This window comes from Bos taurus, chromosome 27 (assembly GCF_002263795.3).
Source record: "Bos taurus isolate L1 Dominette 01449 registration number 42190680 breed Hereford chromosome 27, ARS-UCD2.0, whole genome shotgun sequence".
Taxonomy (NCBI): domain Eukaryota; kingdom Metazoa; phylum Chordata; class Mammalia; order Artiodactyla; family Bovidae; genus Bos; species Bos taurus.
This window is the reverse complement of record NC_037354.1, coordinates 26,246,850-26,274,280: the sequence shown is the minus strand read 5'-3', so window position 1 is coordinate 26,274,280 and position 27,431 is coordinate 26,246,850. Positions and strand designations below refer to the sequence as shown.

The 27,431-nt window shown below is 41.7% G+C and overlaps 1 protein-coding gene across 1 annotated transcript; it reads left to right on the top strand.

The window, feature by feature from the left end:
- Positions 1 to 320: 320 nt before the first annotated feature.
- On the top strand, positions 321 to 25,381 carry SARAF (store-operated calcium entry associated regulatory factor). Its single transcript, NM_001076856.1, is given in 6 exon segments — positions 321 to 561; positions 13,051 to 13,229; positions 16,693 to 17,110; positions 18,960 to 19,089; positions 23,212 to 23,363; positions 24,576 to 25,381. Coding segments are annotated over 6 exon segments (1,008 nt in total). The 5' UTR covers positions 321 to 458; the 3' UTR covers positions 24,602 to 25,381.
- Positions 25,382 to 27,431: the final 2,050 nt, after the last annotated feature.

Below are 27,431 nucleotides of genomic sequence, written 5' to 3'. Positions count from 1 at the left end.
CAGTATTCTTGCTTGAAGAATCCCCACGGACAGAGAAACCTGGCAGGCTACAGTCAAAACAGACTCGAAAAGAGTCGGACACGACTGAGCGACTAAGCATAGCAGAACCCAAAGACTTTGCCTAATAATGGTTTCATTCTTCAACCACAGCACCTTTGCGCTAAACCCTCAGGTGGCGGGCTGTCATCCCGGCTCACAGCCTGTGCGCCCGCCCTTGGCTCCGCCCCTACGGCGGCCCCTCGCTCACAGCGGCGGCCACTCGGGTCCTCACACGCGGCGCAGCGGCAGTGACGTCAGAGTGGCGCACGGGCTGTTCCTGCGGCAGCGGCTCTGCGGCAGATCTGCCTTTCTCGGCGGCCCGAGCCACCGGCTTCAGTGCGTAGCGGCGCGTAGACACCTGCAGCCCCGGTTCTGGGCCGCGAGTGCCCGGCTGCCGCGCGCCATCTTCGTCTAGCGCCATGGCGGCGGCCGGCGGGCCGGCAGCGGCCGGACGCTGCGCTCTGTCCAGCCTCCTTTTGCTCCTGCTGGTCGTGGGCACAGCCCAGTGCTGGGACGAGCGCGGTGAGTGCCGCTCACACTCCCCCTTTCCCGCTGCCTTCAGCCAGCGGAGGACCATCTTCGCTCGCCGCCCCTTGAGCCCTTCTGCCGTAGTTTCTCCTTTCCGTCCTCCTGCCTGTCCTGCTTGCGCTTCCCCGACGTCCTCCCGGACGGGTGGACTGTGGGGAGGGGGCGGGACGGGTCGATCCTGGCGTGGTTACCATTCCCTTCTCTCCTCCTTGGACTCCCGGAATTGGCCCACCTTCTTTCTCGGCCAGCCCTTGTCCCCCGAGTCTGGCTGGCAAGCTCGACCCTCGCCTGCGCGTCCTGCTTTGTTGTCGACTGTCTGACGTCGTCGTCGCTGGCTCTTGTCTTGGCTGCCTGTTGCTATACCTGGCGGTTGCCACAGCACCCGCAGTGTCTGAGTCACACTTAGTGGACAGGCCGCAAACCTTCGAGGTAGATTGTTGTTGTTGTTGTTCAGTCGCTCAGTAGTGTCTGACTCTTTGCGAACCCATGGACTGAAGCACGCCAGGCTTCCCTGTTCTTCCATCTCCCGGAGTTTACTCAAGCTCATGTCCATTGAGTCGATGTTGCATCCAACCAGCTCATCCTCTGTTGCCCCTTCTCCTCCTGCCTTCAGTCTTTCCCAGTATCAGGGTCGTTTTCGTTGAGTCGATTCTTTGCTTCAGATGACCAGAGTATTGAAGCTTCAGCATCAGTCCTTCGGGTGAATATTCAGGTTTGATTTCCTTTAGGATGGACTGGTTTGATCTCCTTGCTGTCCAGGGGGCTCTCAAGGTTAGCAGAGACGTAGACTGTACTATATATGTGAGGACAACTCATGCTGCTGCTTCTGACTATTACAGTGAAGTCCATTGCGTTACATAAGCTTTTCTCATTGAATTAAAAAAAATATACATTATTTTGGTGATGATACATAATAAGTGATTTTTAAGAAAAAGTTGTTTTATATCACTGTGTTATTAGAATTTTCTAACGACATTTTATGGGAATGGTAATATCCCATATAATTAATATGTATGTGTGTATATATACAGTCCCATCACTTCATGGGAAATAGATGGGGAAACAGTGGAAACAGTGTCTGACTTTATTTTTCTGGGCTCCAAAATCACTGCAGGTGGTGACTGCAGCCATGAAATTAAAAGACGCTTACTCCTTGGAAGGAAAGTTATGACCAACCTAGATAGCATATTAAAAAGCAGAGACATTACTTTGCCAACAAAAGTCCAGCTAGTCAAGGCTATGGTTTTTCCAGTGGTCATGTATGGATGTGAAAGTTGCACTGTGAAGAAGGCTGAGCTCGGAAGAAATGATGCTTTTGAACTGTGGTGTTGGAGAAGACTCCTGAGAGTCCCTTGGACTGCAAGATCCAACCAGTCCTTTCTGAAGGAGATCAGCCCTGGGATTTCTTTGGAAGGAATGATGCTAAATCTGAAACTCCAGTACTTTGGCCACCTCATGCGAAGAGTTGACTCATTGGAAAAGACTCTGATGCTGGGAGGGATTGTGGGCAAGAGGAGAAGGGGACGACAGAGGATGAGATGGCTGGATGGCATCACTGACTCGATGGACATGAGTCTGAGTGAACTCCGGGAGTTGGTGATGGACAGGGAGGCCTGGCGTGCTGCGATTCATGGGGTCACAAAGAGTCAGACATGACTGAGCGACTGATCTGATCTGATCTGATATATACAGACAGACAGTTTTTCCAATTAGTAAGTGATGCATGCTGTTAAATTGGAGTGATGTAAAAAATGATTTTCAAACAATGAACATATCACTTATGCTTTGCAGAGTAAAGATGTTAAAGCATGGAAAGTGTACCAGTATTGCAATAGTGATTTGATGATGGGAAATGACTGTTTTTGAACCTAAGCAACAGATTTATTTTTTTAGCTTCTTATTTCTATTTTTAAATGCTAAAAAGAGAAGATGTTATTTGTAAATACTTGACTTTGATTACTCCTTTGATGTTGATGTTTTACTAGAAAGTCAAGTTGGATTTAAATGTACATTTTACCTATGTATTTCTAGAAAGTTTTATATAGATAGGAGACTTTGATCAGAATTATAATTTATAAACTGGATTAAAACATTAATTAGTTGAACCTTCAATCCTTTCTTAAATAAAGAAGTGAGGTTTACAGATGAGTCAAGGGAATGAAAAAAAGGAACCAAATTTAAATCAATGGTGAACTGCTTCCTGGTAGCTCTTAGTCTGCCTGCTCTATAAAACTATTGTTCTGGAACAAAAGGCACTGAAATATTTTCAGAGTAAACAGTCTTAACTACTTGGCCTTCACTCTCTTTTGAGGAACTGTTTGTCTTTTGTTTGACTTTGCATGCATGCACTTTGTCCTTAGCTAACACAAAGTAATAATGTGCCCAGAAAAGAAAAATTGTACCCGTTCTAAAGAGAATACCTAAAATTTTAAAAAATTCTTTATTGGGCTACATTGTATTTGTTATTCTTCTGGGTGTTGGATACATAGCAGTGAATAAACAGTGTTTTGCCCTGAAGGAGTTTACATCTGTTGACAAATAGACAATAAACAAATCAGGTAAGAAAAAGTGTTGTATTGTAAGTAGTGGAATGTGTATGTGTACTCAGTTGCTCAGTCGTGTCTGACTCTGCAACACCATGGACTGTGGATTCCCAGGTTCCTCTGTCCGTGGAATTTTCCAGACAAGAATACCGGAGTGGGTTGCTACTTCCTGACCCAAGGCATCGAACTTGCATCTCCTGCATTGGCAGGCAGGTTCTTTACCACTAGCGCCACCAGGGAAGCCTGAACAGTGGTGTGGACGTTGATAAAAATAGGATAAGGAGGACAGAGTGTGTAGGTAGAAGCAGGGAGTTTGAAAATATACGTTAGTCAGGGATGAAATCACATTTAAGGTGATAATTGATGAGAAATCTGAATGGACGGGTGTGCTATGACCTGTGTTTTATTTTATTCTACTCTATTCTATCTAGTTGTATCAGGAGGAACCCTTGGAGAAGGGTTAGGCTACCCACTCCATTATTCATGGGCTTCTTGGTGTCTCAGATGATAAAGAATCTTCCTGCAATGTGGAAGACCTAGGTTCCATCGCTAGGTTGGGAAGATCCCCTGGAGGGGAGGGCATGGCAATCCACTTCAGTATTCTTACCTGGAGAATCCCCATGAACAGAGGAGCCTGGCAGGCTACAATCCATGGGATCACAAAGAATAGGACACAACTGAGCAACTAAGCACACACCACACACATGTGTGTGTGTGAACTTACATAGATATCTAATATGACCTATATTTTAGAGGCTCATTCTGCCTGCTCCTTGGAAAACCATAGCGGGTGAGGGTGTGGGGGAAGCTGGGAGACCAGTGAAATTTCGAGAAAGGTGATGGTTTGGGCCAGGGGAGAAGCAGTAGTTGATGAGAGTGGTTGGCTTCTCACTTGTTTTGAATGTAGAAATGACAAGATAATTCTGCTGGATTAGACATAGGGGTGGAAGGAAGAGAAAAGACAAAGATGACTTAATGGTTTTTGGTCTGAGTGGCTAGAAGGACGGAATTACCATTTCCTGAGATGGGGGATTGTGGGAGAATCAGGTTTGAGGGAGTTTGGTTTTGTTCATCTTAAGCTTGAGACCTCCTATGAGTAAATTTCGATTTGTGAGTCTGGATTTCAGGGAACTCTGTGTGACCCTTGACTGATGTGGAGTAAGGTTGTGAGCATTTTGTTCTTAGACCTTGTCTTATTTCAAGCTTCTGTAACAAAATAGCATAGACTGGGAGCAGCATTTATTCCTCAATTTCTGGAGGCTGAGGAGTCCAAGATCAAGGTGCCAGCATATTTGGTGTCTGGTGAAGGAACCAGAGATCAAATTGCCAACATCTGTTGGATCATGGAAAAAGCAAGAGAGTTCCAGAAAAACATCTATTTCTGCTTTATTGACTATGCCAAAGCCTTTGACTCTGTGGATCACAATAAACTGGCAAATTCTGAAAGAGATGGGAATACCAGACCACCTGACCTGCCTCTTGAGAAATCTGTATGCAGGTCAGGAAGCAACAGTTAGAACTGGACATGGAACAACAGACTGGTTCCAAATAGGAAAAGGAGTACGTCAAGGCTATATATTGTCACCCTGCTTATTTAACTTCTATGCAAAGTACATCATGAGAAACGCTGGACTGGATGAAGCACAAGCTGGAATCAAATTGCCGGAGAAATATCAATAACCTCAGATATGCAGATGACACCACCCTTATGGCAGAAAGTGAAGAGGAACTCAAAAGCCTCTTGATGAAAGTGAAAGAGGAGAGTGAAAAAGTTGGCTTAAAGCTCAACATTCAGAAAACGAAGATCATGGCATCTGGTCCCATCACTTCATGGGAAATAGATGGGGAAACAGTGGAAACAGTGTCTGACTTTATTTTTCTGGGCTCCAAAATCACTGCAGATGGTGACTAGCCATGAAATTAAAAGACGCTTACTCCTTGGAAGGAAAGTTATGACCAACCTAGATAGCATATTGAAAAGCAGAGACATTACTTTGCCAACAAAGGTTCGTCTAGTCAAGGCTATGGTTTTTCCAGTGGTCATGTATGGATGTGAGAGTTGCACTGTGAAGAAGGCGGAGTGCCGAAGAAATGATGCTTTTGAACTGTGGTGTTGGAGAAGACACCTGAGAGTCCCTTGGACTGCAAGGAGATCCAACCAGTCCATTCTGAAGGAGATCAGCCCTGGGATTTCTTTGGAAGGAATGATGCTAAAGCTGAAACTCCAGTACTTTGGCCACCTGATGTGAAGAGTTGACTCATTGGAAAAGACTCTGATGCTGGGAGGGATTGGGGCAGGAGGAGAAGGGGATGACAGACGATGAGATGGCTGAATGGCATCACTGACTCAACGGACATGAGTTTGAGTGAACTCCGGGGGTTGGTGATGGACAGGGAGGCCTGGCATGCTGAAATTCATGGGGTCGCAAAGAGCTGGACACGACTCAGCGTCTGAACTGAACTGAATTGAAGCCCCTCTTCCTGCTCTGCAGATGGCTGTCTTGTTCTCACATTACAGAGCGGGGGTGGGGAGATGGGGGAGCCCTGGTCTCTTCCTATTTTTACAAGGGCACCGATCCCATCACTGGGGCTCAATACTCATGACCTCATATAAAACTAATTGCCCGTCAAAGGCCCTGTCTCCAAATGCCATCTGTTGGGGATTAGGGCTTCACATACAAATTTTGGGGGACACAAAACGTAGCAACGTTTAGGATCTCTAGGAGGAAAGATGCTGTGGAGTTATGGTAATGAAAACCCATAGGTATGCGTGTGCATGCTAAGTTGCTTCAGTCGTGTCAACTCTGTGCCACGCTATGGACTGCAGCCGGCCAGGCTCCTCTGTTCATGGGGATTTTCCAGGCAAGAATGCTGGAGTGGGTTGCTGTGCCCTCCTCCAGGGGATCCTCCCAACCTAGGGATCGAACCTGCTGCATCTCTTACATCTGCATTGGCAGGATAGTTTTTTTTTTCTTTTCTTTTTTTTTTTTTTTACCACTAGTGCCACCTGTGGAGAAGGCAATGGCACCCCACTCCAGTACTCTTGCCTGGAGAATCCCGTGGACGGAGGAGCCTGGTGGGCTGCAGTCCATGGGGTCGCTAAGAGTCGGACACGACTGAGCGACTTCACTTTCACTTTTCACTTTGATGCATTGGAGAAGGAAATGGCAACCCACTCCAGTGTTCTTGCCTGGAGAATCCCAGGGACGGGGGAGCCTGGTGGGCTGCCGTCTATGGGGTCGCACAGAGTCGGACACGACTGAAGCAACTAAGCAGCAGCTGCAGCAGCAGCAGCTGTAGCAGCAGTATGGGTTTAATATACAATATTTTATTTTAGTGTAATTCTGAGAAATTTAGATCTTTGGCTCACGTGGAATTAAGTTTTTGTATAGTCTTAGGTGGATTTTATTCTGGGGCTTCCCTGATGGCTCAAATGGTAGAGTCTGCTTGCAGTGTAGGAGACCTGGGTTCAGTCCCTGGGTCAGAAAGATCCCCTGGAGAAGGGAATGGCAACCCACTCTGGTATCCTTGCCTGGAGATTTCCATAGACAAAGAGCCTGGTGGGCTACAGTCCATGGGATCACAAAGAATCAGACATGATTGAATGAAAATTTCTATTTCTCTTTCTGTAGGTGGGTTTTATTCTAATTGTATAGTCAGTTATGACAAAACATTTATTAAAGAAGGCATCCTTTTTCTACTAAATTAAAAAGCCCACTTTATCTTGTATTGACTTTCCACATTTATCTGGATTTATTTCTAGACTTTCTTTTGTTTCACAATTCACTAGTCTATTTGTTACTGTTATTTTGATTATTTTAAGTTTATAGTAAGCTTTATCACCTAGTAAAGCAATGCCTTCTTTTTTTTTTTTATTGATGTATTGACTGACAGTGTTTGTTTTAGGTGTCCACATATGTTTGGTATTTTTTTTTAGATTGTTTTCCATTTAAAGTTGTTACAAAATAATGGCTGTATTTCCCTGTGCTGTGTAGTCTATCCTTTTAGCTTATTTAAGCAAAGTATTTTTCAGAAAATTTTTTGGCTATTTATAGACATTAATTTTCCAAAAGCCTTTAACGTGATTTCTTTCTAGTTCCAAGGAAGCCCAGTTGGAAGTGCCTTAAATTTATTTAGGTTTTATTTATATATATACTTTCTTATATAGATCACATATTGACCTTAAGTTTGTTTCTAGATATTTTATGAATGTATATAGTAATTACATATATATGTATAGTATATATATATAATTTGTCATATAGAAATATAGTAATTTGTCAGTAATTTGAGAAAGGCTTTAAATTTTCATCTGTAATTAGACATTACAGTTATAAGAAGAGCTTTGGCCTTTTGGTTATCTGACAAAATATCCAACCGTCTTGTCAAATTCTCCTAATATAACAGAGTTGTCTTTTGGGAAGTTCTCTTGGATTTTGTAGGTTCAACAGCTCTAAATAAAATGTTATTTTTTCTATTCTCTGTACCAAACATGACAGACAGTGTTTGATGGTTATTCAGAAGCTGTTTTCTTCTTTCTTCTCCTTGTCTTTTTCCATGTACATATTGAAAAAGTCAAATACTCATTTTACTTGAATCTCTTGACACTAAGTGATCTTGTCAATCTACTGGAGGAATTCTGGGGGAAGTATCTTTAAGTTTTGATGGAAAATTATTAATCTTATTTCTCTGTTTTCTTTCAACCCTCTCTTTTTTAAAATGATGAAATACTTTAATATCAATTACAGGCCATAAGTAAATCCTTCAGTATAAACCTTTTTTATATGAACTTTTCCCTATATAGTAAAACTAACATTTTCCTAAGTCACTTCAGTCGTGTCTGACTCTGTATGACCCCAGAGACGGCAGCCCACCAGGCTCCCCCATCCCTGGGATTCTCCAGGCAAGAGTACTGGAGTGGGATGCCATTGCCTTCTCCAAAACTAACATTACATCTAACAAAATTAAGCCTAATTTCTTAATATCAACTGATTACTTATTCCATATTCAGATACCACAGTTGTCCCTAAAATGTCTAAGCTAGTTTGTTCAAACCTGGGCCCAGTCTAGGACCATGCATCGCATATGATTGAATTATCCCTTAAGTCTTTTGAAAATGTGGAAGGGTCTCTTTTTTTCCATGCCCCTGCTTTGCTGAAGGGATTGGGCCAGTTGTTCTTCAGAATATCCTACCTTCTAGATTCTGTTTTCTCATGGCATTGTTTTAGCTAGTAAACTGAGTGCTAGGTTCCAAGGATTGATTGGATTCGTATTAAATACTTGGGCAGGTTACATCACTGGAGATGGTGTAATACAATCTGTTCTACCTTTGGCAGTGCTAAGTTTGACTAGAGGATTACAGTGGTTCTGTTTCTCCCTTGTGAAGTTACATTTCCCCCTCTTGTGACTGGAAAGCACTTGTGTAATGTTACTTGGCACCATACCAATATCCATTTGCTTAATGATTTTAAAACTAGTTAGTCCGAATCGGAATCTGTTTCTTTAGTGGGTTGTAAAATGATGATTTTTCTATTCCCTCTGCTTTTATTAACTGATATTCTTCAGTAAAGTTGAGATTATCTATTGTTTCAGATTATAGTTCTGGCTAGAGAGTCAGGATAAACATTTAATTTAAAATCTTTAATTACTAGTTTTCAAGTTAAGGAGGTGATTGATTGGTACTCACTTTAAGTATAGACAAATGAGTTTTTGGCTTTCTCTTTGAGTATTATTATGGATTCTTGGGTTTTTATAGATTGAACATGATTTGCCAAGTACAGTCACTGTCTTGCTGGTCCGTCTTGCTTATGGTGTCTTAAGATCTTTCTAATCCCAGGATCATAAACATATTCTGTTGTGCTTTCTTCCAGTATTTTTAATTGGTTGTATGTTTTATGGTGAGTGTTTAACTGTCAGGGATTAATTTTTATATGTTGTGCTCAGGATGATCAATTTTCCTAATCCTGTGATAGTGTTACTGTAGGCTTAACAGGTTTAATTGGGGCTTCCCTGGTGGCTCAATTGGTAAAGAATCTGCCTGCAATGCAAGAGACCCATGTTCACTCTCTGGGTGGGGAGATCCCCTGGAGAAGGGAATGGCAATCCACTCCAGTATTCTGGCCTGGAGAATCCCATGGACAGAGGGGCCTGGTGGGCTATAGCCATGGGGTCACAAAGAGTGGGACACGACTTAGTGACTAAACCACCATATAGGTTTGATTACATAAATTTTGTTAGCTTTAGTCCAGTTTTCCTTTCTTTGTTACTGGTTTTTGGCTGTCTTTTTACTATTGTTTTATATGTTATTATTTTATATTATTTTTAGTTTTGTTTTGTTAACAGAATATGGCCAGTAAGTCTCAGTTCAGTTCAGTCGCTCAGTCGTGTCCGACTCTTTGCGACCCCATGAACCGCAGCACGCCAGGCCTCCCTGTCCATCACCAACTCCCGGAGTTCACTCAGACTCACATCCATCGAGTCAGTGATGCCATCCAGCCATCTCATCTCTGTTGTCCCCTTCTCCTCCTGCCCACAATCCATCCCAGCATCAGAGTCTTTTCCAATGAGTCAACTCTTCTCATGAAGTGGCCAAAGTATTGGAGTTTCAGCCTCAGCATCAGTCCTTCCAATGAACTCCCAGGACTGATCTCCTTTAGAATGTACTGGTTGGATCTCCTTGCAGTCCAAGGGACTCTCAAGAGTCTTCTCCAACACCACAGTTCAAAAGCATCAATTCTTCAGCGCTCAGCCTTCTTCACAGTCCAACTCTCACAGCCATACATGACCACAGGAAAAACCATAGCCTTGACTAGATGGACCTTTGTTGGCAAAGTAATGTCTCTGCTTTCTAATTTATTAATTTTTTTTGGTAAATAAGTATAAATAGGATATGTATTTGCTGATGTCAGGGAATATCTATGATTAGGTGGAAAATCATGGGAAGACTCATGTGCACTGTATGATTCAATTATATAAAAATAAACAAGAATCAAAACAGCCTCTGTACATGTATCTGTTTGTGTGATCAAGAAGCTACTTGCCAGGTTGCTCGTTTTGGTTATCATAGAAATATAAAGTTGGAGGAAGAGTGGATCTCTCATTTTAAAGGGAAAATGAGTTACTTTTAGACTTTAAAAAACTATAAAATACATATATATATTTCACAACTATGTATGAGCTGGGGAGCTGATCTAGGGATGTAGCTTCGTCTCAAGTTTCCATAGACTGCTATTCAAGAGCTGCCATTTCCTGTTCCTTTAAGGATTCCATTATGTGCGTCAGGTTGGTTCTCCGTTTTCTCTCCTGCTGGTTTGGCATTTGGCTTATACTTAGGACCCTGGTGGCTCAGAGGTTAAAGTGCCTGCCTGGAATGTGGAAGAGGCGGGTTCGATCCCTGGAAGATCCCCTAGAGAAGGGAATGGCACCCCACTCCAATACTCTTGCCTGGAGAATCCCATGGAGGGAGGAGCCTGGTAGGTTACAGTCCATGGGGTCACAAAGAGTCGGACACAACTGAGCGACTTCACTTTCACTTTCACTTTAGGACTAACTACTAGTCCAGGGCTTCCCTCATAGCTCAATTGGTAAAGAATCCACCTGCAATGCAGGAGACCCCAGTTCAATTCCTGGGTTGAGAAGATCCACTGGAGAAGGGATAGACTACCCACTCCAGTATTCTTGGGCTTCCCTTTTGGCTCAGCTGGTAGAGAATCTGCCTGCAATGCGGGAGACTTGGGAAAGGCTACCCACTCCAGTATTCTGGCCTGGAGAATTCCATGGACTGTATATTATAGTCCATGGGGGTCACAAAGAATTGGGCACCACTGAGCGACTTTCACTTTCACTAGTCTGCTTTCACCTTCCAGAATTCTGTTGCCATCTCCTTTTCTGTTTTTCTTCACCTTGTTTATTCACATCATCAAGACAATTTGTTTATTGTACTTTCGGTGGCATTTGAGAGGCAGCACATTCTGCTAATTTGACAGGTTGATTATAGGGAATTGGGTGCTAACAAAATGGTAGAAAGTGATGCCTGCTTCATCTGTCGGAGAAGGCAATGGCACCCCACTCCAGTACTCTTGCCTGGAAAATCCCAAGGACAGAGGAGCCTGGTAGGCTGCAGTCCACGGGGTCGCTAAGAGTCGGACACGACTGAGCGACTTCACTTTCACTTTTCACTTTCATGCATTGGAGAAGGAAATGGCAACCCACTCCAGTGTTCTTGCCTGGAGAATCCCAGGGACGGGGGAGCCTGGTGGGCTGCCGTCTATGGGGTCGCACAGAGTTGGACACGACTGAAGTGACTTAGCAGCAGCAGCAGCAGCTTCATCTGTAGCAGTGAACAATAGGTGGCTTCCATCAAGCCTCCTGGCATCCACAAAGCTAATTATGAGGCAGTGGACAGCGTCAGAAAAACCCTGAGCCCCGTGCCCGTCTGCTAGCCAGAGCGTGGTCTGAGGTGAAGCTCTGCCCTTCTCCGGGACTCTTGCTTGAGTTCCCCCGGTTGACAGAACCAAGATCACTTTCAGAAACTGTAGCTTTAAGAGGTTTTAGGAGTCTTTTAGCTTTGTAAGAAGTTAGTACCAGTTTGAGGGAAAAATGGATGTTGAGTGAACCAGTCCACAGTCTCTTACATCATAATCTGAGGATGATAAGTAGGAAGATTTTTCATTTTCCAGTAACACTACTAATTTATGTACATCAATGCTGGACTTAATTTCCTTGTTTTGACGTCTTCTTTTTAAACTGCTTTGTCAGTGTGATTTTTAATTTGTAAGATAATGTAACTGTTTCTAACCTTTTAAAATTTTGAAATATTTAAAATATTTAAATGCACAGAAGTATACTAGGAAAATCCCATATCCTCACCAGCCAGTTTTATTGAATCTTCACATTTTACTGTATTTGCAGCAAGTTTCTTCCCAACTGCAAAGTAATAAAACATTAGAGATAGAGAGCTGAAGTCTCTTATCTCCCTCTCTCCTCAGAGATACTCTGCTATTTAGTCATTCCTATGTGGTTTTCATTGGAGAAGGCAATGGCACCCACTCCAGTACTCTTGCCTGGAAAATCCCATGGACGGAGAAGCCTGGTGGGCTGTGACTGAGCTTCACTTTCACTTTTCCTTTCATGCATTGGAGAAGGAAATGGCAACCCACTCCAGTGTTCTTGCCTGGAGAATACCAGGGATGGGGGAGCCTGGTGGGCTGCCATCTATGGGGTCGCACAGAGTCGGACACGACTGAAGCGACTTAGCAGCAGCAGCAGCAGCATGTGGTTTTCATATATTATTATATACATATATAGACTTTAACAGTAAGTAGTGCTGTGTTGCCAGTTTTCAAGGTTCATGTAAAGCTATCCTGCTAAACATTCTACAACGTACATTTTGCTTGAGATGTTTTACTGTTTCTATTGTGATACATGTATTCTAGTTCACTCATTTTAACTGCTGTAGATTTTGGGACTTGGCCAAAATTGTATTAAACCATTTACCTGTTGACAGACATTCAAGTCATTAAATATGCTCCAGGAGCATTCGTGTACAATTTTTGCTTTTTAAATTAACCGTCGATGTTGTCATACAGTAGAACAATTACTGTACTACTGTAGTACATTATTTCAGGGTAATGTACTTTTGCCTCTGATTTGCAAAACTTATGTAGAACTTATGATAGAGAAGCTGTTTCGGGGGCATGCATCCTGAAATGAAGGGAGGCCTCAGAGGTGTGACTTTCTGAATTTTGTGCGAAAGACCTGAAGGATGTTGTGATGGCTTTGGGATTTGGGAAACTCCTTCGTCTACTCTTCCGTGGTCATCCTCAAAAGGCAGGAAAGACTGACTTTTGAAAGTATTTCCCACCACAGGAGTTTGACTAGAATGAATCTTTTATAGAACAAGATCTTTACCATCTGTTTATCTGTGTCCTTACTGTTTCAGACAGAATACTGTTGCGGGACATAAAAGCGCTCACCCTCTACTATGACCGCTATACCACTTCCCGGAGGTTGGAGCCCATCCCACAGTTGAAATGCGTGGGAGGTACAGCTGGATGCGACTCTTACACCCCTAAAGTCATACAGTGTCAGAACAGAGGCTGGGATGGTTACGATGTACAGGTAATACTCTTATGTCGATGCCAGTCTAAATTGAATTTTTTTCATAAAACTGTTTATTGAGATGTTGTTCAGTATTTTGGGGAAGCACATATAGAAAAATCTAAGGTTACACTAAAATATATAAATATAAATCAGTCATCCATTCTCTGGAAGAAAGCTTCTACAAAAGACATGAACTGCTTTTAAAGCCTGGAAATAATCATTGTAATTTTTATGCCATAACTTTTTTCTAAGTCATTAGTAAGTTCTTAAAACTTTTCATATACTTGGAGGGTAGGGGGATGATTTCTTCTGGTTGTTACTTTTCTGTCATTCCTCAAAGAATACCAACCTACTCTTAAAAAATAACAGTGATTATTAAGGCATTGTACATGGTAAGTAGTGTGGTTACATGTGTCGCTATTATGCTTCAAATTTTTAATTTTTTTAAAGTTGTTTTTGAACTGAGGATGGTTACTTCTGAATGAAAACATTTCACTGGGCTTTGTTTATTGTCTTTAAGTCTCAGGTATTTTGCTCTTAGGCTCGACCATCTCCTTGAAGTTCCAAAATTTACTGTCCTTTAGAAATGGAATAGACTTTATTAACTGAATTCAGTTTAAATCAATACTACTAGATTCTCCTTTGTATCCTATCTGCTTTCAGAAGGACATAAGATGGTTGGTCATCTGGCAAGAAACTTGTGTTGACAGTTTACTGTTCCGTCAGAGTGATAGTCTTATTTGATATAATCTTTAGCCAAGTTTATGCAATTCAGGGAGAGGGTTCTTATTTGCTTGGTGATACTTGCTTCACAATACTTTTTTATAGTCTTGCTCACTGAACCATGGAATCTTCAGGTTAAAGCTGAAATTATTTTTGTATTACTTTTCAGTCTTGATGGAAAAAAGATACTATCAGTAAAGTCATTCACTAAATGTATATTAAATAGTATAATACAAAAATGAATGATGGAGTCACAACCCCCGAGCTCTCTTCCTAGTAGAAAAGATGAGACAAGCGCTCACATTACATCTAGGTGCCAGCAAAGCATTGTAAAGTCATGTGTTGTTGTGGGGGTTGTGAAAGACTTCAAGAGGAAATCTATGATGTACTGTGTTAGTAAGGAATGATAAGATTTTTAGAGCTGAAGAGATGGAGAAGGGAGTAAATGGCAGAGCAAAGAAATCTAGAGGCCATCATACATTGACTTATGTTTAGTAGCAGGAGAGAGCCTTGTTTAACTCTCAGAGTTTAAATATAATAATTAAAAGCCACTTTTAGTATATGATATTAAGGAAATGACAATTAACATGAAATACCAATAGAGATTGAGTTTGTCTTATTTACCTAAATCAACAAGCTTTTAAATCTTCCTCCAAATAAAATTATTTAAAAAATGGAATAGTGGTAGCAACAACAGTACAATAGAAAAATTATATATTATATTATCTAAATTAAAAATTTTTAGTCTTCCAGAAAGTAAAAAGGATGTATGCAAAAGGAGAAAGCTTTTGCAGTCATATATCTGATTGGGAACTTGTGTCCAGAGCATGTGAAGAACTGTTACAACTCAGAAGACAGATAACCAAATTTAAAAGTGGATTAAGGCATTTAAGTAGACATTTCTCTAAAGAAGATATATAGATGGTCAATAAACATATGAAAAAAAATGTTCCACATCATTAGCTGTCAGGGAAATAGAAGTTAAAACCTCAATAAAACACCAGTTCATACCCAACAGGATGCCTGCCATCAAAAAGACATGATAACAAATGTCAGTGAGGATGTGAGACTCATACACTGTTGTTGGGCATGTGAATTGGTATAGCTACTCTGAAACACTGGCGGTTTCTCCAAAGTTTAAAACCTAGAGTTACTGTATGCCCCAGTCATTCCACGCCTAGGTGTTCACCCAAGAGAACTGGAAACGTGCGTCCACACAGAAATGTACGAAATGTTTGCCGCAGCATTATTCACAAAAGCCAGAAAGTAGAAACAGCCCAGATGCCCATCGGTGATGAACAAAGAAACAAAGTGTGGTATTTCCATAGGATGGAGTATTTTTGAGCCACAAAAAGGAATGAAGTGCTGATTCATGCTACATGTGTGAACCTTAAAAACATTCTGTCGAGTGAAAGAAGCCAGGCACGTGGGATACACAGTGTATGTTTCCATTTCTGTGAAATGCTCAGAGTAGGGGAGTCCTTGCAGCCAGATGGGCGGTTGCCGAAAGTTGTGGGGAAATGGAGTGACTGACTGCTCATGGAGATGAGATTTCTTTTGGGGGTGATGAGACTATTCCAAAATTGGTTGTGGTGATAGCTGCACAGCTCTGTGAATATACTACAATCCAATGAAATGGGTGAATGTATAGTATGTGAATTATATATGAATAAAGCTGTCACAATGTATCTGAAGTTTGAGAGAGGAAGATACTGTCCTAAAAAAGAGAAGCAACAGAACCAGTCATATCTATTTTAGCGTACCTTTTAAAAAAAGTTGTTAGAGAAGCTTTTAGCTGGAAATAGTTACAAAATTCAAACTAGGCCTGGACTTTTTTTTTTTTAAGCTGGAAATTTTTGAGGCTAGCATAGATTCTTTTTGCGTTTTTCTAAGTATCTTTAGAAAAAGCTTTAAGCAATTGCTTCTTGGATTGGAGCTTGGGAATGGTAGTGCATGGTTTTTATAGAATTTGTATGGAAAGTTTTTCTCTGAAGGTTATATACTATTTCTAATGCTGTATGGAGCTACCAGATACTCGTATATGATGCTAATTATTGAAACTTAATGTTTAAAAAAACCTCTATTTTTAAAGAAAACTTCTTCAGCAACAGTGATTAAAAAGTCGACATTTAAAAAAATTTGCTTAAAATTTGTAAATTAGGGAAAGCTTAATATGTACAAAAGAATTCTTCACATCTGTATTTAAGAAATAAGGAATAAATGAGCAGTCCTGTACCCACCACCTAGCTTCAGTATATCGTGAACATCACCAATATCTTTGAAGCCCCTGGTTTGCCCTCCCCCAGCACAGAAATACTCATTCTGAATTTTGTTAATTATTCTCTCGCTTCATTTTGTTGTCTGGCTTCCCTGGTAGCTCAGTTGGTAAAGAATCCGCCTGCAATGCAGGAGACCCCAGTTTGATTCCTGGGTTGGGAAGATCTGCTGGAGAAGGTATAGGCTACCCGCTCCAGTGTTCTTGGGCTTCACTTGTGACTCAGCTGGTAAAGAATCCACCTGCAATGCGGGAGACCTGAGTTCGATCTCTGGGTTGGGAAGATCTCCTGAAGAACGGAAAGGCTACTCACGCCAGTATTCTCACCCAGAGAATTCCATGGGGTCCATGGAGAAGTCCATGGGGTCTCAGAGTCGGACACGACTGTGAGACTTTCGCTTACTCATACAGCTCAAATAATGTATATTGAGTGAAAAAAAAATCTTATGATTCTAATAACCCATTTCTACTTTTTCTTTACAGTGGGAATGTAAGACTGATTTAGATGTTGCATACAAATTTGGAAAAACTGTGGTGAGCTGCGAAGGCTATGAATCCTCTGAAGACCAGTATGTACTTAGAGGTTCCTGTGGCTTGGAGTATCAGTTAGATTACACGGAACTTGGCCTGAAGAAACTGAGAGAGTCTGGAAAAGAGCATGGCTTTAACTCATTCTCAAACTATTATAGTAAGCTGTACTCCCCAGAGTCTTCTAGCCTTGGTGGGGTGGTTACCATCGTGGTGCTGCTTGCTATTGCCTTTGGAGTTTATAAATTCTTCCTCAGTGATGGTCATGAATCACCTCCACCATATTCTGAGGATCCTCCATATTCCCATCGTTATCAGAGATTCAGCAGCTCGGCCGGGCCTCCTCCTGCAGGCTTCAAGTCTGAGTTCACAGGTATGTTTCCCTAGGCAATGGCAGTAAGTAAGGTAGAAGTCAGGCAGTGAATCCTGTGCGGGTTTCTGAAGTAGAAAAATGCTCACCAAAACAGATTCGTCTTCTTATTTTTTACTTTTGACTTCTTTTACCGCTTCGGTTTTCTCATTTAAATCACTTGTGATTACTATTTTAAGGATGCGTGATTAAATTATAAATTATCTAGTCAGACTTATTAGATTTGGTAATAACCTTAAACTCTGTTTCATACCATACACAAAATTTTATTCATTAAATATTACAGAGTTCAACATAAAAGGTACAACAGTTAGTTTCCAGAAGGAAACATAGGAAAATATTTGTCACGCTAGGCAAAAATGTCTTTGAGTACAAAAAATGCCAGCAAAAAAGAAAAGATGGATAAACTAGATTAATTTAAATTAAGAATGTCTAGTCATCTAAAAACAACTTTGAGAGAGTGAAAAGGCAAGCCAGAGACTGGGAGAAGGTATTTGTAAAACGTATTTCCAACAAAGGATGTGTGTCTACAATAAAGAACTCCCATAAATCAGAGAAAAAGACAACTGAATTTTTTAGTGGACAAAAGATTGGAACAGCTCCTCTTTTAAAAAATTACTATAGTAAAAGAAGATGTCCAGATGTCCAGTAAAAATTTGAAAAGGTTCTTAGCATCATTCATCTTCAGGAAAATGCAGATTAAAACCTGAGTTCTCAATTAACCACCATTTAATCATAGTGGCTGACAATAAAAGGGCAGACTACCAAGTAATGGCAAGTCTGTAGTTAACTGGAACTTGCTGGAAGAGGTTGAGATGATAAAGCACTATGGAAAACTGTCAGTATCTGTTGAGACCAGACACACGTCACCCAGTGACCCAGGAGTTTCATTCCGAGATGCACACCTGAGAGAAATGCACACATGTGTGCACAGAAAGATGTGCACGGGAATGCTCAAGGCAGTTTATTCGCAGCAGCCAAAAACTAGAAACAGAAAGTCTGTAAACATTAGGATAAGACAAATTGTTTTTTTTTTTCTTACGCATTAGAATACTGTAGAAAAATTTAGAAAAAACAAAATTGATACATGCAGTGGTGAAGGTCGACTCTCATGGACATAATATATAGCAGACACAGAAGAATATCTCTGTATGATTTATAAAAAGTTCAAGACAGGGTAAAACCGAAGTGTAGTGAAAGAAGTCAGAGTCGGCTTTTCTCTGACGTGGGAGTTGTCATGAGGGAGGCTCTGGGAGCTGGAAAGGTTTTACTGACATGGGGAGTGGTTACACGCATGGGTAGTGTATGCAAACACGTAGGATTAGCTGTAAGAGCTGTACACATAGGGTTAGTGCCTTCTTTTACAGATATCATACAGCAGTTTAAGAAAACCTTCCTCTGAACAGAAGATATTTTTTGGGTCTCTTTTAAGACCTGACTTCCCTACTAACAAATACCCTCCACTTGGATTCCTCCACTAGACACTCAGCTACAGCTCTCACCTGGCGCTCCTGGAGACGCCCACAAGGTAGAAGGGAAGTTACTCTGACACGTGTGGTCGTCTTCCTGTAACTAATCTGGAGCAGGGCGGATGTGACCTTTCAGGAAGAAACCACCTTCCACTGTCCTAAAACACATCTCTCCTCCTCCATGTATGTGGGAAAGTGAGGCACTCCTTAGTTATAACAATGTTTTATGAGTACATTTTTTGAATATAACTTGTTTATAAGTTGAGACCAAAGTATTATTAAATCACCCAGATGAAGCAATTGAAATGTTGTATTTTACCTTTAGTTTTGCAGGTGATGATTTGTTTAAGAGAGGATACATAAGAAATCATTTTTATTTCCAGGACCGCATGGTGCAACTGCCGGTTTTGGCAGTGCTTTCACTGGACAACAAGGACATGAACATTCAGGACCTGGGTTCTGGACTGGCTTGGGCACCGGAGGGATATTAGGATATTTGTTTGGCAGCAACAGGTAGGCTTTGCATTTATCTTATCCGCTCTTTAATTCAGCCTTTCTTTCAGTTCAGATCAGTCGCTCAGTCGTGTCTGACTCTTTGCGACCCCATGAATTGCAGCACGCCAGGCCTCCCTGTCCATCACCAACTCCCGGATTCACCCAAACTCATGTTCATCGAGTCGGTGATCCATCCAGCCATCTCATCCTCTGGCGTCCACTTCTCCTCCTGCCCCCAATCCCTCCCAGCATCAGAGTCTTTTCTAATGAGTCAACTCTTCACATGAGGTGGCCAAAGTATTGGAGTTTCAGCTTTAACATCAGTCCTTCCAATGAACACCCAGGACTGATCTCCTTCAGAATGGACTGGTTGGGTATCCTTGCAGTCCAAGGGACTCTCAAGATTGTCTTCTCCAATACCATAGTTCAAAAGAATCAGTTCTTCGGCGCTCAGCTTTCTTCACAGTCCAACTCTTACATCCATACATGATCACTGGAAAAACCATAGCCTTGGCTAGACGGACCTTTGTTGGCAAGTAATGTCTCTGCTTTTGAATATGCTATCTAGGTTGGTTATAACTTTCCTTCCAAGGAGTAAGCATCTTTTAATTTCATGGCTGCAGTCACTATCTGCAGTGATTTTGGAGCCCCCCAAAATAAAGTCAGACACTGTTTCCACTGTTTCCCCATCTATTTGCCAAGAAGTGAGGGGACCAGATGCCATGATCTTCGTTTTCTGAATATTGAGCTTTAAGCCAACTTTTTCACTCTCCTCTTTCACTTTCATCAAGAGGCTTTTTAGCTCCTCTTCACTTTCTGCCATAAGGGTGGTGTCAGCATATCTGAGGTTATTGATATTTGTCCCGGCAATCTTGATTCCAGCTTGTGCTTCCTCCAGCCCAGTGTTTCTCATGATGTACTCTACATAGAAGTTAAATAAGCAGGGTGACAATATACAGCCTTGACGTACTCCTTTTCCTATTTGGAACCAGTCTGTTGTTCCATGTCCAGTTCTAACTGTTGCTTCCTGACCTGCATACAGATTTGTCAAGAGGCAGGTCAGGTGGTCTGGTATTCCGATCTCTTGAAGAATTTTCCACAGTTTATTTTGATCCACAGAGTCAAAGGCTTTGGCATAGTCAATAAAGCAGAAATAAATGTTTTTCTGGAACTCTCTTGCCTTTTCGATGACCCAGTGGATGTTGGCAATTTGATCTCTGGTTCCTCTGCCTTTTCTAAAACCAGCTTGAACATCTGGAAGTTCACAGTTCACATATGGCTGAAGCCTGGCTTGGAGAATTTTGAGCATTACTTTACTAGCGTGTGAGATGAGTACAATTGTGTGGTAGTTTGAACATTCTTTGGGATTGCCTTTCTTTGGGATTGGAATGAAAACTGACCTTTTCCAGTCCTGTGGCCACTGCTGAGTTTTCCAAATTTGCTGGCATATTGAGTGCAGCACTTTCACAGCATCATCTTTCAGGATTTGAAATAGCTCAACTAGAATTCCATCACCTCCACTAGCTTTGTTCATAGTGATGCTTTCTAAGGCCCACTTGACTTCACATTCCAGGATGCCTGGCTCTAGGTGAGTGATCACACCATCGTGATTATCTTGGTCGTGAAGATCTTTTATGTACAGTTCTTCTGTGTATTCTTGCCACCTCTTCTTAATATCTTGTGCTTCTGTTAGGGCTCTACCATTTCTGTCCTTTGTCGAGCCCATCTTTGCATGAAATGTTCCCTTGGTATCTCTAATTTTCTTGAAGAGATCCCTAGTCTTTCCCATTCTGTTGTTTTCCTCTATTTCTTTGCATTGATCGCTGAAGAAGGCTTTCTTATTTCTCCTTGCTATTCTTTGGAAGTCTGCATTCAGATGCTTATATCTTTCCTTTCTCCTTTGCTTTTCACTTCTCTTCTTTTCACAGCTATTTGTAAGGCCTCCCCAGACAGCCATTTTGCTTTTTTGCATTTCTTTTCCATGGGGATGGTCTTGATCCCTGTCTCCTGTACAATGTCACAAACCTCAGTCCATAGTTCATCAGGCACTCTATCTATCAGATCTAGTCCCTTAAATCTATTTCTCACTTTCAGTGTATAATCATAAGGAATTTGATTTAGGTCACACCTGAGTGGTCTAGTGTTTTTTCCTACTTTATTCAATTTAAGTCTGAATTTGGCAATAAGGAGTTCATGATCTGAGCCACAGTCAGCTCCTGGTCTTGTTTTTGCTGACTGTATAGAGCTTTTCCATCTTTGGCTGCAGAGAATATAATCAATCTGATTTCGGTGTTGACCATCTGGTGATGTCCAAGTATAGAGTCTTCTCTTGTGTTGTTGGAAGAGGGTGTTTGCTATAACCAGTGCGTTCTCTTGGCAAAACTATTAGCCTTTGCCCTGCTTCATTCTGTATTCCAAGGCCAAATTTGCCTGTTACCCGACGTGTTTCTTGACTTCCTACTTTTGCATTTGTCACCTGTAATGAAAAGGACATCGTTTTTGGGTGTTAATTCTAAACGGTCTTGTAGGTCTTCATAGAACCGTTCAACTTCAGCTTTTTCAGCATTACTGGTTGGGGCATAGACTTGGATTACTGTGATATTGAATGGTTTGCCTTGGAAACGAACAGAGATCATTCTGTTGTTTTTGAGTTTGCATTCAAGTACTGTACTTCGGACTCTTGTTGACCATGATGGCTACTCCATTTCTTCTAAGGGATTCCTGCCCGCAGTAGTAGATATAATGGTCATCGGAGTTAAATTCGCCCATTCCGGTTCATTTTAGTTCGCTGATTCTTAGAATGTCGACGTTCACTCTTGCCATCTCCTGTTTGACCACTTCCAGTTTGCCTTGATTCGTGGACCTAACATTCCAGGTTCCTATGCAATATTGCTGTGTACAGCATCGGACCTTGCTTCTGTCACCAGTCACATCCACAGCTGGGTATTGTTTTTGCTTTGTCTCCATCCCTTCATTTTTTCTGGAGTTACTTCTCCACTGATCTCCAGTAGCAATTTGGGTACCTACCGACCCGGGGAGTTCCTCTTTCAGTGACGTATCGTTCTGCCTTTTCATACTGTTCATGGGGTTCTCAAGGCAAGAATACTGAAGTGGTTTGCCATTCCCTTCTCCAGTGGACCACATTCTGCCTTTCTTTAGAGGCTTCTTTGTCTTGTAAATTTGACTGGATTTGTTAAGGAAGTAAATTCTGATGACATTACCCTGTTAAATCAGATTCTCTGGGGGTGGGGAAGGAATGCTGTCTCTTCTTCGATCAGTGTTATATGTCTTGTTTTCTTTCCCATGTCATGCTTACAGATTTGAGATAGGAGAAAGATGTTGACATCTGAGAAGGCAGGAAAGAATGCAGCATTTGGGGCACAGCTGGCATTCTGGTTAGTTGAAGAATGATAGAAGCAAGGGTCAAAAGAGCTGGGGACCCATTTTTTTAATGTCTTCAGTGTTAACTGTAGTTTAAGTTTATAGTGTATTTGAGTGTGAATTCAGAAAGGAGCCTTTATTTGCGTCATTTTCTTCCTTCATAGCAAGGACCATAACAAGGGCAGAAATATGAAACAGTATTTATTTCATGTTAATCCTCATATGGTGGGCTTCCCTGGTGGCTCAGTGATAAGGTATCCCCCTTCCAAAGCAGGAGACATGGGTTCGATCCTGGGTTGGGAACATCCCCTGGAGGAGGGAATGGCAACCCACTCCAGTATTCTTGCCTGGAGAATCCCACGGACAGAGGGGCCTGGAGGACTGCAGTCCATGGGGTCGCAAAGTGAAAAAGTGAAAAGTGAAAGTTGCTCAGTCGTGTCCAACTCTTTGCGACCCCATGGACTATATATAGTACATGGAATTCTCCAGGCCAGAACACTGGAGTGGGTAGCCTATCCCTTCTCCAGAGGATCTTCCTGACCCAGGAGTCGAACCGGACTCTGCTGCATTGCAGGCAGATTTTTTACCAAAGAGTTGAACACAACTTATCGACTAAATAACGACAACAAATCCTCATGTACCAGAATCACTGTGGAAAAAAGTACTCGATAAAAATTGTTTCCTGATAGTTTAGGAACAGGAAGGGATTTAAAAATCACAGTCACAAGGAAAATGCCTGCCCTGCTTTTTTCTTTTCAGAGCAGCAACCCCCTTTTCAGACTCGTGGTACCCGTCCTATCCTCCGTCATACACCAGCACGTGGAATAGCCGGGCTTACTCACCGCTTCGGGGAGGCCCCGGAAGCTCTTCAGCATGTTCAGGCTCAGAGCCAAGAACCAGAACAGCATCAGGTGAGAGCAAAAATCAGTAAGTTCCTGTTCAGTAGAGTACAGAAGTAATTTGGACCTTACGATGATTATATATTTAGCAGTTATGGTTTATGTGGTATACCTGCCAGAAATATTAATTGCATAATTAATTGAGATAAAAATACAATTCAGATTCATTCTTTCCTTCCACTTCTCTTCTTTAAAACTCAAACAAGAATTTGGTTTAGAGACTCACTTCTACTGCTAGTCAGGGTTTAAGTTAAACCTGAACATTGGTATTCATCTATGTTTAATTCTGTTAAATCTCTAGGGGTCCTTTAAGCTCTAAAGTGGGAATTTTCTAGGTAGAAGGCTGAACATTTCAATTAATTAAAGCTTAATAAAAATGTATTGAGCCATTCTTCAATTTACATTATTGTCAAAAATATGTTTATTGCAGTTGCTAAGAGGAAATTCTGTAAAGAAGCAGAGATGAGATATATATAAAAATTAGTTGGGGTTAAGCATCCAGCTAATTAGCAGAGAATGGGGGTAGTGGATGATGAAGCAGTAGTAGATTGCTATGGGTTGGGTTTTTCTTCTCTTAGTAGAGGGTAGAAGTTACAGAACAGTGAATAATTCTTGAAATTAGGAGAATAGAAAACTCATTCTCTGCAGAAACAAGAATTGTAAGAAACAATATATATCAACTAGAAAGAAATTTTTCTTCTTACATGAAGAAAATCATAAACATTAGCAAATAACTTACAGGACAGTCTGAAAAAGGATGAGAACAGATGGAGACACTCGTGGTCTTGTAACGTGTTAGTGTGTGTGTGTGCGTGCGCGTGTGCGTGTTGACTGACATTTACCATCAGAAGTCCACAACCCTCCCCCAGGTTGCTTCTGTTTACCACTGGAGTCAGGAGAGGCAGCAGGGCCTGACCTAGGCCTCAGGGGCCTCTCTGCTGTTTGGCTTAGACTTTGAGACTCGACCCCAGAGAACACATCTTTGGTTTCCTGATTAAAAGTTATTCCCAGCAACCATGATGCTGATGGCAGGACTGGAAGGGCTGCTGGGGGCCAGGGCGGATGCTCTGTGTCCTGCACAGCCCTGGACCACAGCCTGCTTCTCTTCTCCCCTCATGTCTCTTACTCATTTGCTGACAGTAAATGTGTATTATTGTTGTCATTTTATAAGCAGTTCTAGTGCATTTAAGAAAACTAATATGAAATTTGCTCTTCTCCTTCTAGGATATGGTGGAACCAGAAGACGATAAGAAAGTTAAAAGTTGGGGTCAAACACTGGACGCAGAAGTTCTGATGTTTCATCACTTTCTCTTATAAAACGTGCTCCCTCCTAACAGCTGGGGAAAGGGAATATGCAAAAGTTCTGTGGTGTTTTGTCCTGTATGGCTTTCTGTATTCTGTTATTTGAGGCTAAGAATTGACATATGACAGAACGCTTCTGTAGACAACTGTATGTTTGTGTAACACGCAGATGTGTGTTATATTTGAAAGTGATGACTCTTGTGAAATGCTAGGAATGTATCGTGTAATTTCTAAAACCTGTGATGCCGTAAGAATAAGAGCGAAGGCTTTATACCAGTAGACGCTGAGTCAGAAATTTCAGTTTTAGGTGGTCTTAGTAGTTGATTCATTATATCATAGAAATGATAACAAGCTGTGTGGTATGTCTTATTGAGTGTTTGCTGTTGTCCAAACATTTAAACCAAGCTTTGGACTGCTAATTATACTTTCCTGTATGTTTTGATCACTTCTGAGCTCAGGAGCTTTGAATCTGTCAGTGGTGGGTGGGGTTCTGGTAGATGAGAATTACGTTTTTTTTAAGGAAAAGGTAGAAAATAAGTATCTAGAAGGTTGTCATGAATGACTCTGCTGACAAAAATGCCTGAAACCTCCATATTCATTTTTTAAAGAAGGAAAGTTAAGTGCTTCAAAGTTTTCTAATAGCAGAAGCATGCAGTTTTCTGTGGAATCTCAAATGTTGTGTAGCAGTCTCTTTCAATCTTACATTAAAATGACAGAAAAAGTAAAAACAAAGGGTTTTGTTCTTTCTATCAGCCTCGACACAAGTTGGTGTTACTTTTTTCCCAAAGGAAAAGGGATTCACGCAGAAGTCCTCTCTCCCTAAACAGTATTTTCCTGTGGTCGTCTTGCCTTAGCTACCCATCACACAGAAAACGTCAGTTCAGGAATTCCCAGTTATACTCATTAAACATCATTATTTTGCTATGGAAGACAAGAACAGATTTGTGTTGTTATTATCACTACATATGCTACTAATTCTTAAAAATTTTTTTTCTTTTATTGAGATAATAGTTGATGTACAGTATAGTGACTCACACTTTTTAAAGGTTAAACTTCCCTTATTTTTTGTTGTTCAGTTGCTCAGTCTTGTCCGACTCTTTGTGACTCCATGGACGGCAGCATTCCAGGCTTCCCTGTCCATCACCAACTCCCAAAGAGTGCTCAAACTCATGTCCCTCGAGTCAGTGATGCCATCCAACCATCTCATCCTCTGTTGTCCCCTTCTCCTCCTGCCGTCAATCTTGCCCAGCATTGGGGTCTTTTCTAATGAGTCGCCTCTTCACATCAGGCGGCCTACTACTAATTTTTATATCTACAGTAGTCATTGTACCTTAACCAGTGGGTTTCAGGATTCTTGCTTTTTAAAAATTCCTCCAGGCTTCTTGCTTCCTTGAAAATCATGGATTGGATAACTTTGGAAAGCAATGCCAGGTTGTATTTTTTCTGACATAGAATGGCTCATGGTGTCTCCTAATCAAAAACTGTTAAGAAGTCACCTGTCATGGCACAGAGAATCTAAAACTTCAAAATGTGTATTGGCAGCATTGGTTGCCACTGCCTGCTGCTGCTGCTAAGTCGCTTCAGTCGTGTCCAACTCTGTGCGACCCCATAGACGGCAGCCCACCAGGCAGCTTTTCCTAAATTCTTTTTTTCTTTTCATCACTAGAGGGCAGTAATGCTCCGCTATACAAAGTTGGTGGGCAGTGCTGTCTCTGCTGCCGCTAAGTCACTTCAGTCGTGTCCAACTCTATGTGACCCCATAGACGGCAGCCTACCAGGCTCCTCCGTCGCAGGGATTCTCCAGGCAAGAACACTGGAGTGGGTTGCCATTTCCTTCTCCAATGCATGAGAGTGAAAAGTGAAAGTGAAGTCGCTCAGTCGTGTCCGACTCTTCGAGACCCCATGGACTGCAGCCTACCAGGCTCCTCCATCCATGGGATTTTCCAGGCAAGAGTACTGGAGTGACGTCTCTACTTTGAATATTTTGTAGGCTGTAAACCTGCTGTAGACCTTTTAGGGAGATAAGCTTCTCCCGGCCTGCTACCAGAATATAAGGGTTGCTTATATTACAGTTTTTCACACAAGATGCTTCTGACCTATAAGAACCAGAGACACTGGTCTCCCATTTTCAGTCACATAGGACTTAATTCTTTGCTATACAAGAAAGTAAATCCACATTTGGATGATGTCTCATCTTTTTCACTGTTGCCACTCAGGTTCAAGTCACCATCATTTGTCATTCAGTGAGGTCTATGCTGATGGCTTGCATCCATTAGGATAGACCGGTAACAAACAATCCCCAAGTCTGACTAGCTTAAATCAAACAAGTAGGGGTTTCTGCTCATCACAGTTACTCAGGGATTCTGGTTGATTGGAGCCTCCTTCTGGCATGTTCTGCTGTGGCTGTCACAAGGGAAGGGTGTGTGGAGAATCACACACTATTCTTAAATGGCCAGATTTCCTCAAATTAATGAACACCTGTTCAAGAACATCAGAAACATCTATTGACTAAAGTTTTTGAGTTCCAATAGGACAAGCTTTTTAAAAATAAGACACCTCATTTAGCGTCACTTAAAAATATACAAAAGAAAAGTGAAAGTATCAGTCACTCAGTTGTGTCCGACTCTACAACCTCATGGACTATAGTTCACCAGGCTCCTCTGTCCGTGGAATTCTCCAGGCAAGAATACTGGAGTGGGTAGCCATTCCCATCTCCAGAGGATCTTCCCAATCCAGGGATGGAACTCAAGTCTCCCTCATTGCAAGCAGATTCTTCAC